At 41.5% G+C, this 18,127-nt stretch overlaps 3 protein-coding genes across 5 annotated transcripts in view; 2 read left to right on the top strand and 1 right to left on the bottom strand.

Annotated features, from left to right (window-relative positions):
- Positions 1-18,127, top strand: part of LOC146519207 (uncharacterized) — a 72,673-nt gene that overhangs the window by 44,049 nt on the left and 10,497 nt on the right. The window lies entirely within an intron of this gene.
- LOC146519211 (uncharacterized) lies at positions 7-5,024 on the bottom strand. 2 transcript variants are annotated; one of them, XM_085160086.1, is made up of 2 exons: positions 4,400-5,024; positions 7-902 (listed from the first exon to the last, which is right to left on the bottom strand). In XM_085160086.1, exons 1-2 carry the CDS (start codon positions 4,596-4,598, stop codon positions 139-141), a joined length of 963 nt encoding a protein of 320 aa, XP_085016212.1. In that variant the 5' UTR covers positions 4,599-5,024; the 3' UTR covers positions 7-138. The 2 variants fall into 2 exon arrangements, with proteins under 2 accessions (XP_085016212.1, XP_085016214.1); XM_085160088.1 differs by having other exon boundaries at positions 2,832-4,517.
- Positions 5,223-15,572, top strand: LOC146519210 (cytosolic 10-formyltetrahydrofolate dehydrogenase-like). The gene is given in 19 exon segments (XM_085159381.1): positions 5,223-5,306; positions 6,131-6,310; positions 6,402-6,493; positions 8,119-8,266; positions 8,352-8,427; positions 8,430-8,456; positions 8,459-8,469; positions 9,355-9,482; positions 9,723-9,873; positions 9,986-10,056; positions 10,422-10,527; positions 10,604-10,691; positions 10,777-10,870; positions 10,962-11,061; positions 11,157-11,255; positions 11,632-11,797; positions 11,887-11,992; positions 12,116-12,315; positions 14,481-15,572. Coding segments are annotated over 19 exon segments (1,983 nt in total). The 3' UTR covers positions 14,537-15,572.

The raw sequence follows: 18,127 nt of genomic DNA, 5'->3' as shown, positions 1-18,127 counted from the left end.
GAGTGTTTGGATTCAGTCGCATTCATGGCAGTCTGGCTGCTTTGCTGATTTTGTTGTGTACATGTTGAAAATTTCAAAAGACAAGCTCAGTTCTGTACTCAGATTTTCGACTACATGCGCCAGCAGCTCTAACGCCTCTCAGGTGGGACTCTGACTTGTGGACAGGTTAATGCCGTGAACCTTTCTCATATGCCTCTTCATCAGCAGCCGCTCTGTAAACAGCTCATCGCAGTCCCCGCATTTGTACGGCCTCTCCTCTTTATGTTTGGCTAGAACGTGCTTCCTCAGAGTGGAACCCCTGTTGAAGGATTTGTCACAGATGTGGCAGCTGAAAGGTTTCTCCCCTGTGTGAGTCCTTATGTGTTCTGTCATGTGTCCTTTCAGCTTAAAACACTTGCCGCAGTAATGGCAGCTGTAGGGTCTCTCTCCTGTGTGCACTCTCATGTGATTCTGCAGGTTGCTCTGGCAGGGGATGTGCTTGCCGCAGATGTGGCAGTCAAAGTTGCTCTTGCTCTCCTGTGGCTTGCTTTCATGCGTCTTGAGGTGCCACGTTAGCACAGTCTTTTTGGTGAAAATGTAGTTGCATATGTGGCAGCGGTACAGGGTGGTGCTAGTCTTCTCTTCCAGAAGGTTTGGTTCATCTGCAGATGTTTGCCTCGACTCTCTGCTCTCCTCTGCTGCTCTGCAGTCCTCTAACTGCTGCACTGTTTTGATGAGTTCTTTTGTCAAGGCATCTCCGTCATCGCTGTCTTCCATCGTTGGTTGCTCCTCGCCGCCATTGAGCCACAGTTCCTCCCTCTGCTCCTCTTTAACCTCGGAGGGTCCCGGCTCATCCTGCCACACACTCGAGCTCCACTCTTGCTGTTTAGGTGGAATGTCCTCAGTTGGTTGTTGTTTGGCATCTGCAAACAAAGGAGAGAGAAAAGCCTTACACTTCAAGTATTGTGCTGAGATCTAAGCGTTACAATTGACCTCACACTGGTCATGAGCTGCGTCCAAGCTTCAAGTAAAGGACAGCATTTGCTATTAGAAGAGTGCACATGCTAACATGTGTGGAGTATGTTATGACTTCAGTTTAGACAATAAAAGTCTTTGGTAAGTTTTTTTGTTTTGGTTTGTTTTTGTTTGTTTTTTTTTAAGTGAAGTGAAATAGCCACCAGCTTAGACTGCAAACTGCCCTGTGTGATAAGTCACCATGACCTTATGCTGATAACTATATACAGGTCAATGAACAGTGGTTAAGGAACTTCTACAAACGAGGGTGGCTGTAGCTCAGGTGGCAGAGCAGGTCAGCCACTAACCAGAAGGTCGGTGATTCGATCCCAGGCTGCTCCAGTCTGCATGCCAAATATCCTTGGGCAAGATACTAACCCCGCGTTGCTCTCCGATGCAACCATCGGAGTGTGAATGTGTATGAATGGTAGACTACTTAGCACTTAGGTCAGAAAAAAGTGCTTGTGTGAATGGGTGTGACTGGGTGAATGAATTAGTTGTATAAAGCGCTTTGAGTGCTCAGACAGAGTAGAAAAGCGCTATATAAGAACCAGTCCATTTACCATTTACCATTTACAAAGCTGCAAGCTAACAGTAAACAAAACAGGCTGACAAAATGTCATGTGTTCTGACAGAGTGAATGACCCAGACCAAACCAGAGCCAAAGTTACTCTGGAAACACTGGGTTGCATCGTGTCTATCAGGTAAAAATGGGCCAGACTGCACCAAAACACCAGTTCTGATAAGTTTGTTCCATAAACCCCACTAACTTCATGAAGAATGCTAATTTTCCAAATCTACAATGTGATAAATTGACTGATTCTTAGTGCTTTTCTGCTCTCCCGGAGTCTCTACACATTATTACTCTGATGGATGCATCAGAGAGCAAGGTTAATATCTTGTCCAAGGATACGTGGCAGACTAGGAATCACCTTCCAATCAGTAGATGATGCTCTACCTCCTGAGCTCCAGCTCCAGTGTGGGGAAACATGGCTGAACTATTTCAGGAGTGGCCAACTCCAGTAGATTGTAAGGTAGACCCTACAATGACATTTATATAAAATGAGATTTTCTTATATAAAAATATAACTATAGTTTGCCCTGTGCTTTGATGCAAAGTTTGTATGCTGCTGAAAACAAGATGGGTATAATGTAGACATTAATTAATATTAATGATCATTTGATGTCCACTTTAAAAATGTTCAGGTCAGAGTTTTACTGGCCCATGTATATTTGTAATGGGTTGTTTGAAAAAAAAAAAAAAACCTTTGTTTTTAGAATTTCTATTATTATTATTAATGCAGTTCAACAAAATATTTAGATATTTCACTTTCAATCTGAAAAATGTTGCAAAAACTTTGGAATAAATATGCACCCCACGCCCCCTTTAGACACACACATGTTCGGTTCCACGAAAACTAAGACGGCAGCCGTGAGCCTTCAACTATGTGTTATTTATGTGCCACTATTCAAAAAAACTTTTGAGCACATGTAAAAAAAAAATTGCACGTGCAAGTGTTGCAAATTGAGGAGAAATATATTTGTATTTAAATACATTTTTTGCACGCAGCAATTAATTTTGTTCACTCAAATTTAGCTTATCTTCGCTCAAAACTACAAAAATACTACAAATACAACTTCTGAAGGCTTACTGCAGATTTCTCTCTGTGTAAAACAAACGGTGAAGGATGGAGCAGCTGCAAAATGTGTTTCTCTTCACGTCTGAGTTTGTTAACCAGGAGCTCTGATGAAGGACTCGCTCGCTTTTTCCCAGTAAAGGTTTTAATGGTGATCACAGGAACAGCGCCGCTGTTTTCTATCACTTAACCCGAGCTCACCGTCTCGGTAACCGCTCCGCCTCTTTGCTCTTCGCGGTGTGTAAACAGGCTCGGGCTCCACGTTTAACGGTGCCGGGGTCATCATCACTGCTGCTGTTCTCAGTGTTTGTGTTTCAAACTGGACCCCTGCGTGGGCTTAATGTTGTCAGACTTATAATCCACACGCTTCCCCTAAATACGTTTGTATCTCAGGTCTGTTTTTAGCCGCTAATGTGAGTGAAACGCTCGCGTTCGTGTTTCCATGGTGACAATGGCGCGCTACAGAGCCGTTCCTTAAGTGAAGCATCGAATCAAATAATTTGTATCAAGATTTTTTTTTAACAATCGAATCATTCTAAATACTCGATAAATCGTTGCAGCCCTTGTTCACTGGCATTATTGTAACATTTACAAAATAAATATTTACATTGTTTCCTTAAATTAGTTTACAAATGTATCAACATTATAATCCCGACACTTTCTTACTGGATCCATCCAAAAACAGAGTAATAGACGTACTAGGAGTGATTCTTAGGGCAAATGTAAGCTTTCACCAGCTTGTATGAGTTGAGAGTTTATACAAACCAATGCCATGATGTCACATCCTGCAAAGTGTGTTAAAATATTACAATCATCATTTCACATTCGTTAAATAGGAAGGTAACACAGGTGTTTACATCGAACTGATCGGTGGTCAGATCGCTTTTGATTTATGTAACAGAAACATACAAGTACGAGTCCTGTCTGAGTGCTGCTTTTTTCCCCCCAATTTATTACAATTACCTTTAATCAGAATAATTTGGATTGTTATCTGAAGATAACATTCACACATAAATATCTGAACTTGGTGATATTTTTCATATTTAATCAAAGTTGAAGGCACACTGTTGGGCAGTGCAGACTAGTTGTGGTAAAGGGAACCTGCAGATGCAACATCTGGACAACATGAAGAAAACTCACCAGTTAACATGAAAACCAGTTACACTAGAACTCCTGTACAGAGCACAACTGACACTCCTGTACAAGACTGACGTTTTCATAAACAATACAAAACAGCTTATGACATGTGTATATATGACATATTACATATTGTACGTAGCTTCAAAACAGCTTGTCCGTATCTATAATTGTATACAGATGTGTTCACTACACCAAACAATGTTAAGAACAAGTGTTAAACTCGCGGGCTGATTGGCTCAAAGGGTGCAGTGTCTCCGGCGGTCATGTACGCTGAACTATAAAAGGAAGATTTAAGTTGCGTCCTATGAGTAACGAGCACACGCTGAGATCAGAGTAACCACAATGAACAACAGTCCTCTTTGATATGATAAGTGCGACCTGCCGCAGTTTGACTGTCATTTGAACTCGTGTTTCGATAAATAGCATCCTTACTGTACTGTTTGATTTGAGGACATTGGAAATAAGCTCACCGGAAATTTAACGCTCCTTTACTGTATGGCTAACACTGCTTGCTAATGTTGCTAGCTAAATGCTGTGAATATAAATGTAGCTTTCTGTCCGACGTCGCTGAGTCACTTATTGGGTTATTAATAAGATGCTAACTGGCTGAAGTAACCTGGGGTACATACCAGCCCTGTGCAGCCTTATCTCTGGTTTGTAGACGAGGTCCAGCAGCCGCTGCAGCCTCTGGTTCTCCAGCTTGGCTCGGTACACCTCTTCCTGGTACTCTACCAGGGTCTTCTCAACGAATCCGTAGATGTCCACCGCAGCTGCGGTTAGTCTTTCCGTCAGGAACACGTTAAATGTCTGAAGGGTAGCTGTGGCCATTGTAAGGCTTCTCCGTTATTTTCAGCTCGCCCTGCTTGCTACCTATGGATGTGTGACCGTCTATGCAGTGTGTAACAGGGGTCACAGCGCCCTCTAGAGCACTGGACTTTGTAGGACACTGTACCGTCAACATGCATGAAAATGCTCTCTAGGCACATTTAGGCTCGGATTAAACTAGTCAGTGGTAAAACTGACTGCACGCACTAGAGTTCAGCTAGTCTAGAGCTGAACTCTCATTCATTCTCGTTCATTTGTCTTCATAATTCAGTCATTCACTGATAGAAAAGTTGACCATTTTTATTTGCTGACTAAAATAAAATCTCTGGGATCTCTGATTTTTCTGCTTAAGTAGTTTCCAGCTAACATTCACACTCCAGTGGATGCTTTGAAGAGCAACTTGGGGTTTCGTTACTTGGCCTTTGTGAGGACTTTCAAAACATGGAATTGACAAAAAAGTAAATTAGGCAGAAAATAAGTTGTTTAGTCAGAGTTCTTGTTTAATTTTGTTTATTTTCTTTCAATAAAAATGTTGCTAACTTAAAAAAAAAACTGCATTGCATAGATCACTGATGAAGCATTGGACTTTGCTGTAGCTCAGGTGGCAGAGCAGGTCAGCCACTAATCATGGCCACTCCTGGCTGCATGCCAGGAGGCAAATATCTTGGGCAAGATACTAACCCAATGTTTACCTACTGCCTACTGGTGGTGGTCAGAGGGCTCGGTGGCACCAGTGTCCGGCAGCCTCGCCTCTGTCAGTGCGCCCCAGGGCAACTGTGGCTACAATGTAGCTTGCCATTGCAGGTGTGTGAATGGGTGAATGACTGAATGTAGTGTAAAGCACTTTGGGGTCCTTAGGGACTGAGTAAAGCGCTATACAAATGCAGACCATTTACCATTTACTTAGTCTGAATTGCAGAACACACTGCAGTCACTTGCCTTGAAATTCCCTGTTATAATGCTGACTATTTTTTAGGATCATTATTTTTCTATATGACTCTGACTCAGATACTAGAGTGGGTTGTCTACCAATTGTAATAGTGTAGCACCGTTCTGGTCTACCTGAGCACTCAAAGTTCTTCATACAACTTGCCTCATTCATTTATTCGCAAAGACATGTCCTTGAGCAATATATTAAACCCTGAGTTGTCCCTGATGCATTCACTGGAGTGTGTTGGAAGTTAGACAACGAGCTTGGGCATATAAAAAAGTGCAATAGGAGTGTGTGTCTGTGTGTGAGTGATAATTTATTTTATACATAAACTTTACCTGTGCCTGTATGATGATTTTAAGAGCTATAACAATACGCAAAGTTGGCAAGCTAGCCAAATATTCCTCTTCTTCACTAAACTGCTTGCAGAGGTTTGAGGCACTTCAGCATGGTGATGGTGGTGCTTCATGGAAACTTCCCATCCAATCGAATGGATCCTGATATACAAGAAGAATTGAATAACATGTTTAAATCATAATTCTGATTAAAATTGTGGTCCATTCAACGTATTCTGTTGACCTCAATGGAGACATTGAAGTGTTAGCAAAGTACAACATTGATTAAAACAGGTGGTGTCGCATTTTGTGTTTCTCTGCAGCTGCTGGTGAAGAATCTGCAGTTTGAGGATGGAAAGATGATTGCTGCAGCGCAGTACTTTCGCTCTGGGAGCAGTGCTGCTGTGGAGCTCACTGAGGAGGAGAAAACCTTCGCTGTACAGATGAGGGTAGGCCCTCCACTCCCACTGATTCAAGAAAACGTTAAGCTGACAGTTTAGATTTTGTCTTTGTGCTGACTTTTAACATCATGTCTTCCAGGCAGTGTGGCAGAGTATCCTGAGCAATGTGAGCCAGATTGAAGACTCGACAGATTTTTTCAAATCTGGTGCTGCTTCCATGGATGTGGTCAGGTGATACAGGAAAAAAAAAAAGCATGTCAATTTTCTTTTCTTGTTCATCACTTATGTAACACACAGTTCCAGTCAAAACTTTGGCCTTACCAATTTGTAATTAGTGTGTTTATTTCGCTGTGGTGTAGAACAAATGTTAATACATTAAAGTTATTAAACAATGACAGAATTATGTAACAAACAAGCAGCAGCTTTAAGTTTCAGTTTTGTTTGGGCTCAGTGAAACCAGGCACTGAGCGGGTTGTCTGTGCATATTCATTAATGTCCAAAATACTTTTTAACCAATTTCCATCAACATGTAACTTATTCTTTCTGCGCTTGTGCTCTACCTCCACCAAATTTCATTGGATTTTGCTCGATGTCTAGTATGTGGTACCCAGTGTTGGGGAGTAACGGAATACATGTACCGCCGTTACGTATTTAAAAATACAAAATGAGTAACTGAATTCCGTTACAGTTACCGTTTAAAAAGGTGGTATTTAGAATACAGTTACTTTGTTGAAATAAATGGATTACACGGCGGTACTTCCCTGTTTCATATTGTGGCGGGTCAGGACTGTTTGGGTTTTGTTTGACAGCTACGTTCTGTTGTTCCAGGCGGCAGCGTTGCGGTTGCCATGGTTACAGGGTGACGCTCTCTCTCTCTGCGTGTTTCCTGGGTGAGAGAGCCTGTTGTTGTTGTTGTGCTAAGCTAATAGGCAGAATGCTACAGGTATAGCTCTAAAGAATGTAGCATCATAGGCAGTGTAGTCCGTGCTGCAGGGAGAATGGACTGTCATACACGTTATGTGTCTGTGAGCGAGGGAGGGAGAAAAAGGAAAAGTACGAGCTGTCATCGAGCAAAAACGGGAGCTGGAAGCATGTAAATATAATAATAACCACTGCAGCTAAGAAGAGTGCCTGACGAGCCCAGTTGTAAGTAAGCTATTAAGACTCGACTGTACACCGTGTTCGTGTTTTCCTCAAAAACAATAAGTTCCGTTGGAGCAGCCTTTCAACGCCTCTCTCTGTCTCTCGCTAGCAAAGTTGACCCAGACAACAGAGTTAAGCTAGTTTTCGGCTACGAGCCGACACAGAACCCGACGTATTAGTCAGAGGTCCCTTTACTACGGTTCGGAGCCGCGGACCTTCAGTAACAGTAATGAATCACAGCAATAGTACATTCATGTAGTTGTAAACAGCATGATAATATATTAAGTAATCCAAAGTATTTAGAATACGTTACACTCATTAAGTAACGTAACGGAATACGTTACAGAATACATTTTGGGGCATGTATGTAATCTGTAATGGAATACATTTTAAAAGTAACCTTCCCAACACTGGTGGTACCCGTTATCTACAACTGAGGCTTTAGGTATTGTCAAGCCAGCAAATGCAAAGAAAGCCTGGCTAAACGCATAAATCCACCTCAGATAGCTACAATCCAATAATATTATGTATGTGTGCAGGTTTATATGTGTAGGTTTATTTAAGTAAGTTTTTAGTTTAGGTCATTTTCTCCTTAAAGAGTATTTTACAACCTGATATCAGTGCTTAATCTAAGCATTCCTTCTTATACCACTATTTCACCTAATCTTCTCTTCTTTTTCTTGTCCCCCATCTTCCCTCTTCTCTGTCTTCAGGCTGGTGGAGGAGGTGAAACTTCGAGCCAGCAGTTGTCAGCTGCAGAACGAGGATGTCTACATGAACACAACCTTTCAGGATTTCATCCAAATGTGTGTGAGGAAGCTCAGAGGGGAGGACGATGAAGAGGAGTTGGTAGTTGACTATGTAAGTGTTTGAAATTCCCTTTGTTGGTTATGGATACGTGGAGAGGAAACAGCCGTGTGTTAATGTGTATCATTTACCTGCTCAGGTGGAGAAGAACATAACAACAGTGACAATAAAGATGCCTCATCAGTTATTCATCAACGGAGAGTTTGTTGATGCAGAGGAGGAAAGACCTACAAAACCATCAACCCACTGACGGCACGGTGAGAGAAAAGAAATTACAAAAAATCCAAAATTTATGTCCTATATGATATTTGTATTATATAGAGTAATGTCTTCTCTGTAATGTGTAACTTTGTGTCCTGCGTCATACACTGGCAGGGATCTATAATGAAAAGCAACCATTTCTTTTCTCAACTGATGATGGAAGCTGAAGCTGTTGATTTGTCTTGATGCATTCTCAATCATCCAGGAAAATAAATCTCCAAAAGTTGATTCTGTTCATCTGGACGTAGCGTTTTCTGTACATTTGCATAATGACTGAAACCAGCCCACTGAAGGAACAATGGGCTGTGAGGTCAGTTCCTTAATCATAATTATGCAAATTCTCATGACCATTGATCAACAACCACTGACCAAAGACCACTGATCAATGGCCATGAGTACCATTCACAGAGAGTTGGGGAATGGCTGCAATCACAGCATTGTGATTGCAGGAACTGACCTCACAGCCCATTGTTCCTTCAGTGGGCTGGTTTCAGTCATTATGCAAATGTACTGTTTATAAGATTGGAAACCTGCAGTCAGCTGAGACTGAAGACGTCACTTGGATGAGTGACGAAACGTTTCTCCCAGAAAACGCTACGTCCAGATGAACAGAATCAACTTTTGGAGAAGCTGTTGATTCTTTTTCGGGTTACAAATATTAAAATACCCCGTCTTTAGTGACCAACAAATGATGATGGCCAAAAATAGTGCTACAGTCTGTTTAAAGCGTATTTTAACAAGGTTTAGGGGGAAAAAAACTACAAAAAGGGAAGTTCTCTTTCCACTGCTGAAGGTGATCTCATCAGGATTGGAGGCCCATGTCTTCATAAATGAGGTTTGCCATCTTTAATTTCCTTGTCTGTCCTGTGTGTGTCCTGCAGGCCATCTGCGATGTGTCTCTGGCCCAGATCAGTGATGTGGACAAGGCAGTGGCTGCAGCTAAAGAGGCCTTTGAAGAGGGAGAGTGGGGCAAGATGAACCCAAGGGACAGAGGAAGACTCATCTACAGGTCAGATATATGACCCTGGAGTGTCAAAAAACTTCATCCATATTTTTTTTCTTAGCTTTATGGCCCATTTCTCTTTACGGTAAAGTGAGCATCTCCATAGAATGAACCGCTTTAATATCTTTGTTCTAAGGGAAGTAAATGCCTTCAGTAGGTTTGTTTGTCTTTGATAGTATTAGTGAAGAAAAGTTGTTTGTCTCAGTTGTGTTTCATAATATGGCTTCACTGTTAACCCACCTGCAGGCTGGCTGACCTGATGGAGGAGCACCAGGAGGAGCTGGCCACTATCGAAGCCATTGACTCTGGAGCTGTGTACACTCTGGCTCTCAAGACCCACGTGGGCATGTCCATCCAAACTTTCCGCTACTTTGCTGGCTGGTGTGACAAGATCCAAGTAAGACAGCTGGCTTAAAAGCCTGGACCTGTCACGTTGTCTGTTGACAGTCTGATACATCTGGTACAGATGTGTAAATACATGCAAACAACATGATGTTGTTCTTTTACAGGGCAGCACCATCCCCATCAACCAGGCCAGGCCCAATCGTAACCTGACGTTTACCAAGAAGGAACCAATGGGGTGAGAATAGATTTTTGAAAAGTGTCATTCCCTACACAGCACTGCAGTGGAACCTGCAAAATAATTACATTTAGGAAAATATTCTGTGGCCCTTTTGAAAGGTTTGCATCCTGTTGCATCTGATGTAAAACTAACAAAGCATTTCAGTCAAATGCTTTTTCACAGCACTGTACATTTACATTAAAGCTAACATGCCTTTGGTTCGAAAGCCGAACAAACTGCTGCTTTTTATGAACCACATTAGTAGTTTGTAAAGAACAAACTATATATGTGCTTGACAGAAAATCTTCAATCAGGTGGATTTCAATCAAAATGTTATAAAATGGGTGTGATAAGTATTTCAAATGCTCTCTATCCGTCCTCAGAGTTTGTGCCATTGTGATTCCTTGGAACTATCCTCTAATGATGCTGGCCTGGAAGACAGCAGCCTGCCTGGCAGCTGGAAACACAGTGGTCCTCAAGCCTGCACAGGTCAGACTCCCATGTCACACATGCTACCCACAAAAGCTAAAACCACAGGGTCATTCATGTTGTTGTTTGTTTTCAGGTCACCCCACTGACAGCACTGAAGTTTGCTGAGCTGGCAGCAAGAGCGGGACTGCCTAAAGGAGTGATTAACATTCTGCCTGGATCAGGTTGGATCATAAACATTCATGACATGAAGCTGAGGTCACCTAATGAAGCTCCGTGAGTTGCTATGCATCTTGTTCTCTATTCTAGGCGCCCTGGTGGGTCAGCGTCTCTCCGACCATCCCGACGTCCGGAAACTTGGCTTCACAGGTTCCACAGAGATTGGTAAACACATCATGAAGAGGTGAGAGGTAACGTAAACCTTACACAAGGTGTTTAACAAAGTCTTATAGTATCGCTCACAGTTGCGTGTCTGTTTTCTTGTATATTTGAAGCTGTGCAGTCAGCAATGTAAAGAAAGTCTCTCTGGAGCTCGGAGGAAAATCACCACTTATCATCTTCAGTGACTGCGAGATGGACAAGGCCGTGCGCATGGTGTGTTTATCTTATGGCAGGTTTTTGTGGGGTTTTTTTTTTACAAAACAGAGTAAAAGTTGTGCATCCACTATGTTGCTGTCTGTATGTTTCAGGGCATGAGCTCAGTGTTCTTTAACAAGGGAGAGAACTGCATCGCTGCTGGCAGACTGTTTGTGGAAGACTCCATTCATGACCTGTTTGTACAAAGAGTGGTAGGTGTAACACGCAGTAAACTTTACTTTCACTTTTTCCCCCCTTTTTTACAGTGAAAATGTCATGTTGTGTTTTCATTCCACCTTAAAAATCAGTCTCACACCTTCAGACGTAATAGGCTGATGGCCCGCTGACATTTTAGTCAAAGAGCAAGGCCAGTAACGCACTGTCGGTGGTAGTAATGAAACTGAAACACATGCTCTAAGTCTTAGAAATGAGCAGTTACACGCCTTTGTGTGGATCTGCGTGTGTCTCAGCATGTCCTTCTAGTAGGCAAATTGAGCCGCAGCGGTAAGGTTTCTCTCCCGTATGCTGTCTCATGTGAGTAATTAGTTCTTACTTCTTTAAAGACCACTTGGATCTCTCTTATTTTAGGTTGAGGAAGTCAAAAAGATGAAGATTGGTGATCCACTGGACCGCTCAACAGACCATGGACCTCAGAACCACAAGGCCCACCTGGACAAACTGGTGGAATATTGTCAGACTGGTGTCAAGGAGGGAGCCACCCTGGTCTGTGGTGGCAGACAGGTACAACGACCAGGTAAGGCAGCAGAAGTTTCTAAACAGAACTGGTTAGGATGGACTAACTCTGATATAACAGATGCCGTTGGATGTTTGTTTTCCCTCCAGGTTTCTTCTTTGAACCCACAGTGTTTACTGATGTGCAGGACCACACGTACATTGCTAAAGAGGAGTCTTTCGGCCCTGTTATGATCATCTCCAAGTTTAAGAGCGGGTTAGTTAAAATTGAATGATTGCTCAAATGCCAGCTTGCTTCATATACCCAACATAAGGCTGACCTTTTGTCTCTTCACTGTTGTGTTGGTCCGGTGTGCCTCCTCCATCTTCCTGAATTCAGTGAAGTGGATGACGTCCTGAGGAGGGCCAATGCTACAGAGTATGGCCTGGCATCAGGTGTTTTCACACGGGACATCAGCAAAGCACTGTATGTCAGTGAAAGGCTCAATGCCGGCACAGTTTTCGTCAACACCTACAACAAGACCGACGTCGCTGCGCCCTTCGGAGGCTTCAAGCAGTCCGGATTTGGTAAAGACCTGGGTAAGGCAAACGACTGCTTTTATTGTGTAGATGTATTCTTTCATGTCAAGAAACACAAATTTTAAAAAAAGAATAAATATATACTATCCAACCTATGTCAAAACATTTTCACATACAACACCAGCAGTGGGGACAAAGTCATGTTTGGAGGGTAAATTTGCTGGTTCTTATATAGCACTTTTTACCATGTAAGTGCTTTCTATCTAACATTCACACACATTCATACGCCAGTGGACAGATCAGAGAGCAACTTGGGGTTAATATCTTGCCCAAGGACATTTGGTGTGCAGACTGAAGCGGCCAGAGATCGAACCATGACCTAACTCCTGAACTACAGCCACCCGTATTTAAACCATTAAATAAACAAATACTAATTTACTTAAACAGTGAGTGTAGATTTTATTTGCCTGAAGCTGCTTTTATCTGAAGCAGTCTAGTACCGTATTTTTCAGACTATAAGGCGCACTTAAAATCCTTTCATTTTCTCAAAAATCCACAGTGCGCCTTATTTATGAATTCTGGTTGTGCTTACTGACCTCGGACCAATTTTATGTGGTACACGATGCTCAAAAATCTGTCAAAAAATGTTTTAGTACGACGTTGGTAAGCTATGAAGCTGCACCACTTGATGCATTGTCGGAGCATTACGGCTACTGTAGTCAGGAGCCTGGCAGAGTAATCTGGGTCCAAACTCCGTCCGCTTCAGGTCCCAAAGTCAAACGAACACTGCGGCATCACTGAGAGTTAAAAACTAGAATTTTTCACCTTTGATAAAATGATCAGTGTTGCTGCTTTACCAGGTGTAACAATTAAGTTTAACATCCAGACATCCATGAAAACAGAATTTATTAAATTCATCAGAGTTAGAAGTCAGCAGGAAGTTAGCTCGCTAGTTTCCACCTAAACATGATATAGCATGTTCTGACTGAGAGATTTCTGAAAATATTAAACGTACAGCTCTGCTATCACTTCCAACATAAATGAAGACAAAACTAAACAGCAGTGACTTTTGAAGGGTTACTGAAGTTGGTCTAGCTGGCCTATAATGATGTGCTACGTGATTGCTAGCAACACAGCTATGTTAGCATAACATAAACACAGTGAAGCTGGAGGATGAACACTAACTTACAAGGTCATTAAGATAAGATGGGGCCTGATTATTTAAGACCTTGTATGTGAGGAGCAGGATTTTGAATTCAATTCTGGTTTTAACAGGAAGCCAATGAAGGGAAGCCAAAACAGGAGAAATCTGCTCTCTCTTTCTAGTCCCTGTCAGTACTCTTGCTGCAGCATTTTGGATTAGTTGAAGGCTTTTCAGGGAGTTTTTTGGACATCCTGATAATAATGAATTGCAGTCGTCCAGCCTGGAAGTAATAAATGCATAAACTAGTTTTTCAGCGTCACTCTGAGACAGGATATTTCTAACTTTAGAGACGTTGCACAAATGGAAGAAAGCAGTCCAACATATTTGTTTAATATTTGCGTTGAAGGACATGTCCTGGTCAAAAATGACTCCAAGGTTCCTCACAGTGTTACTGGAGGCCAAGGTAATGCCATCCAGAGTAAGAATCTTTTTAGATACCATATTTCTAAGATTTTTAGGGCCGAGTACAATAACTTCAGTTTTATCTGACTGTTTTGTTTTGCTTAATGCGCCTTATGTATGAAAACAGACCCATTCATCGACAGTGCGCCTTATAATCCGAAAAATACGGTAATAGAAAGAGGCTGTTATTTCTGATTCCATTCAAACTGCCATTTTTTCATCTTCTCCCATTTGTTCCATAAAAGTTACAACATTATGCTGTGTTGCCATCATAGACCATATATAAAAGCTGGACATTGTGACGTCATCCATTGGGTTTGAGCTTCACATACTAAAGACACCATATTAGCACAGTAGGGTGGAGTGCAATGTTATCAGCTGATACCACCATGCTTAGTTAGCCAGCCGCATCCACAAACTCTGTGTCTGTAACACACAGACACAAATCAGTACTCAGTAAGACAGTAGTTAGTACTACTAAAGCATTAGTAGTACTAACTAATCATTCACATCCATAGTCTTCACTGGTACCTGCTTTGAGCCAGTGCACTCAACCCTGTGGTGACCAATAGGTGACTGGTGCTCATGCTTACTATCAGTATCTTTGTCTCTCCACCAGGACAAGAAGCTCTCAACGAATACCTGAAGACAAAGGCAGTGACCATTGAGTATTAGGTGATATCACAGGAGAAAGAAGACCGTAAGAGGGCAGACTCAGGTGGACATGTGTGGACATTGCTAGAGAAACACACTGCGATACCAGGATGTTGGCATTAAAAGTGTACGTGCCTTAATATGCTAACTGATAAGTATGTCTAACATGTTGAATAATCAGTAACAGAGCCTTGAGCCACGCTGTAACGAGGATTGTTCTGATCTACACAAATGGTGAATGCTAGCTGGTAGCTCAGTGAGTGGACTGTGATTTAACTAAAAGGGTTTTTATTTTAATACATCTTTAATCTCTAATATGGCTTACATTAGGTCAGACAAGTCTTGCAATGTAACATTTCCAATAACAATTATTGGTTACGAATTAAAACTGCTGCACAACCAACATCTGCAGATTGGTGTAATTCTTCTGTGTTCAGTCTTTTGTTATATTTTAAAAAAAAAGAAAAAAAAAATGTAACGTCTGGATTTGGAGGAACTTTAGGCACATTACATTTATTTTGATTAATGCACTGTACATGATTGTCTACAGAAAACATGTCATTTTATTTAGCAACATCTTACATGCATTTTAATGCCTGAAAAGCACATATACACTTTCTTTCAACAAAATACATCATTAGATGTTTATTTAAAGGATCTCATTCATTCAAACAGCATCCCTGCATCATCTTAAACCATTTAATTACATTTAAATATGGAGTTTTGATGGCGTTATGGAAAGAGGCGGTTGGGATTAGGGCTATCGTTTGTTAGAAAAAGATAATTTTGGTAGTTTTTCCTCCTTATACCACCATGGTGGATTTTAAATCAATCAATATAGGATTTTGATTTAATAACAGACATTTAACAATGATGGATTACCTGTGTTTTTCATAGTCCCCCATTTTTAGAGGCAAAACTAACTTAGGTCAGGTTAGTCCACTTACCCCGATACTCTGTCACAAATGAGGAAAACATATCATAAGGTGTTGAATTTGGATTTCATAGATTTTCAGTATAATTTTAGTTCAAAGATGTGGTTTAAGAAACTTCACATCTAACAAACTTAAGAACGCTCTTGATGAGGTAGGTGTGTCACTGTCGAGGTGATCAATGAAAACAGAGCGTTTACCACAAAGTGCTAAAAGAACCAGCTCTCTATTGTGTGATGATGGGACTGCTGACAGGATGCACTTTGAAGTGTACAGGGCTACACTCTGTGCTCAGATTCAGCCAAATGCTGCAAAACTGATTGTGTCACAGTGCAAATTGGCTTCCTGTTAAATATTGCATAGATTTTAAAATTCTTTTGTTCACTTTTAAAATTCTGAATAATTTAGCGCCCAGCTGTCTCTCTGAACTACTCCACTTATACAATCCCAACAGAGCACTTAGATCATCCAATCACAGGCTCCTAGCACAACCTAGGTCTCGAATGAAGTTGAGAGGAGACCGGACCTTTGCGACCGTGGCACTTTGGCCTTTGATTCTAACTAGTTGGCTGTTCTGGCTTATTGTGTTGTTACCTATTGTTTGTTGTCCTGTTTTATTGTTTGTTTTAATTGTCTTATGTTTTTACTGACTGTGAAGCACTATGGTCAACACTGTTGTTTCAATATGTGCTATATAAATACATTTTGATTTGATAATGACCCAAAGTGTATCACTAAAGCCACGCTAGAATTTCTTATTAGTAATGTCTGACTACTTGTCAATTCTCTAATTACTTCTGGGCCTCAAAAAATTGGGGACTATGAATAAGAAAGAAAATAAAAGGCTGTAATTCCTAAACAGTTAATGCAATACTTTTGTTAAACCCGTTGTTTTAAAGCTAAACGTCTGCACTTCAATCACATATTCTGACTTAAACAGCTGTGTATGTCAGCAAAACTACAAAAACGGTGTATGCCCCCCAAAAAATATGGACCCAACTCTGACCACTAACTGTGGTGAAAGGGGAGCATGCAATTAAGTATGATAATGTTTTTATTACATTAAACGTTATATGTGGGAAAACCTGTAGAATATGGAAATCTATGCAACAGCAAATCAAGGTGCATTTGTGTCCTTATTTTATAGCAGTATAAGTCAAATGTAACTGCAAGTTTAACTGATTAGAGTACTTTGAGAGGGATCTTCAAACTGACAGAAGTAACTCACAACAGATGACAGCTTTGCTCAGGTTCTTATACAGCCTCAGGTTTAAGAAGATTCTTAGATCTTTACTTCATGTTATTAAAGCTGATATCATTTTTCAAACAAATGCTGTTTACAATGGAAACATTTTAGCGATTGCCCATGTTCCATTCAGTCAATCATTGGACACACTTATACCTCACATACTGAAAGAAAAAGCATTGAGGTAGGAGCTACCACAGAGTTCAAAGAACTGCACTCATCCTCAGCTACACGAAAACATTTGAATTCTTCCAACAGCAACATTGAAGACTTTCCTACAGTCCATAAGAACCTACAGGCGAGAAGCAGGGTTCACACAGACGGTAAACGATCGCTTCCGTGACTTTGGGGGCTTCTCCTTAGCGCATTCCCGGAATAGGGCTCTGGAAGACCCAACCAAAGCCCTACTCCGGGAAGCATGTTTAGCAAAATCTGAGTTTAGAAATAAAGTGAGTTGGTTAAATTTGATGTCAATAACTCTGGGCTTCTCAATCCAGAAGAGCTGACCAGTTAGTTCAATACAACTGTGAGTATGTTCAGGATGGATTGAGCACATTTATGAGTACAGAAAGAAAACCATCATCAGAGGAGCTCTGACACCAAGATTCTCCAAGAAAGCACAGCCTCACTTTGAATCCAGTGGACTGAGGAATATCACTGTGTCACGATCACGATGGCTATGTTAAGAAGCAGGAGGGGAGAAGAAAATAAAATATATCTCACAAAATTGAGTACACCCCTCACATTTCTGTAAATATTTCATGGGACAACACTGAAGACATGACACTGATACAATGTAAAGTAGTCAGTGTACAGCTTGCACAACGGTGTAAATTTGCTGTCACCTCAAAATAACTCAACATACATCCATTAACGTCTAAACCACTGGCAACAAAAGTGAGCACCAGCATTGCTGCAGAAGGTTTCAAAGACCAGCCTGTCAGTGCTCAGACCATACGCCACACACTGCATCACATGACTGTCGTCCCAGAAGGAAGCCTCGATTAAAGATAATGCACAAGAAAGCCCACAAACAGTTTGCTGAAGAAAAGCAGACTAAGGACATAGATTACCTGCGGTCTGATGAGACCAGTGCCAGGGGCAGGGATAGCTCAGTAGGCAGAGTGGTTGCCCCATGACCGGAAGGTCAGGGGTTTGACTCCACTGAACAGCTACCCTGAGGTACCCCTGAGCAAGGTACCGTCCCTACACACTGCTCCCCGGGCGCTGCATTGGTGGCTGCTCACTGCTTCACTGGGTGAATGGGTTAAATGCAGAGCAGTAGTTTCCCTACGGGGACTAATGCATGCATACACACACACAGTGGTTGCAACACCAAATATTGACACTTTGGGCACAATTTGGACATTTTCACTTAGGGTGGTGTACTCACTTTTGTTGCCAGCAGTTTAGACGTTAATGGATGTATGTTGA

Source organism: Neolamprologus multifasciatus, chromosome 5 (genome assembly GCF_963576455.1).
Source record: "Neolamprologus multifasciatus chromosome 5, fNeoMul1.2, whole genome shotgun sequence".
Lineage (NCBI taxonomy): Eukaryota > Metazoa > Chordata > Actinopteri > Cichliformes > Cichlidae > Neolamprologus > Neolamprologus multifasciatus.
This window is presented reverse-complemented; position numbering and strand designations above follow the sequence as displayed.

Bases quoted from the DNA above. Each gene is read 5' to 3' on its own strand.
- LOC146519211 (XM_085160086.1), bottom strand. From the start codon at position 4,598: ATGGCCACAGCTACCCTTCAGACATTTAACGTGTTCCTGACGGAAAGA. The intron at 903-4,399 runs GTATGTACCCCA...CTTTGTTTGCAG, and splicing joins GATAAGGCTGCACAGGGCTG to ATGCCAAACAACAACCAACT.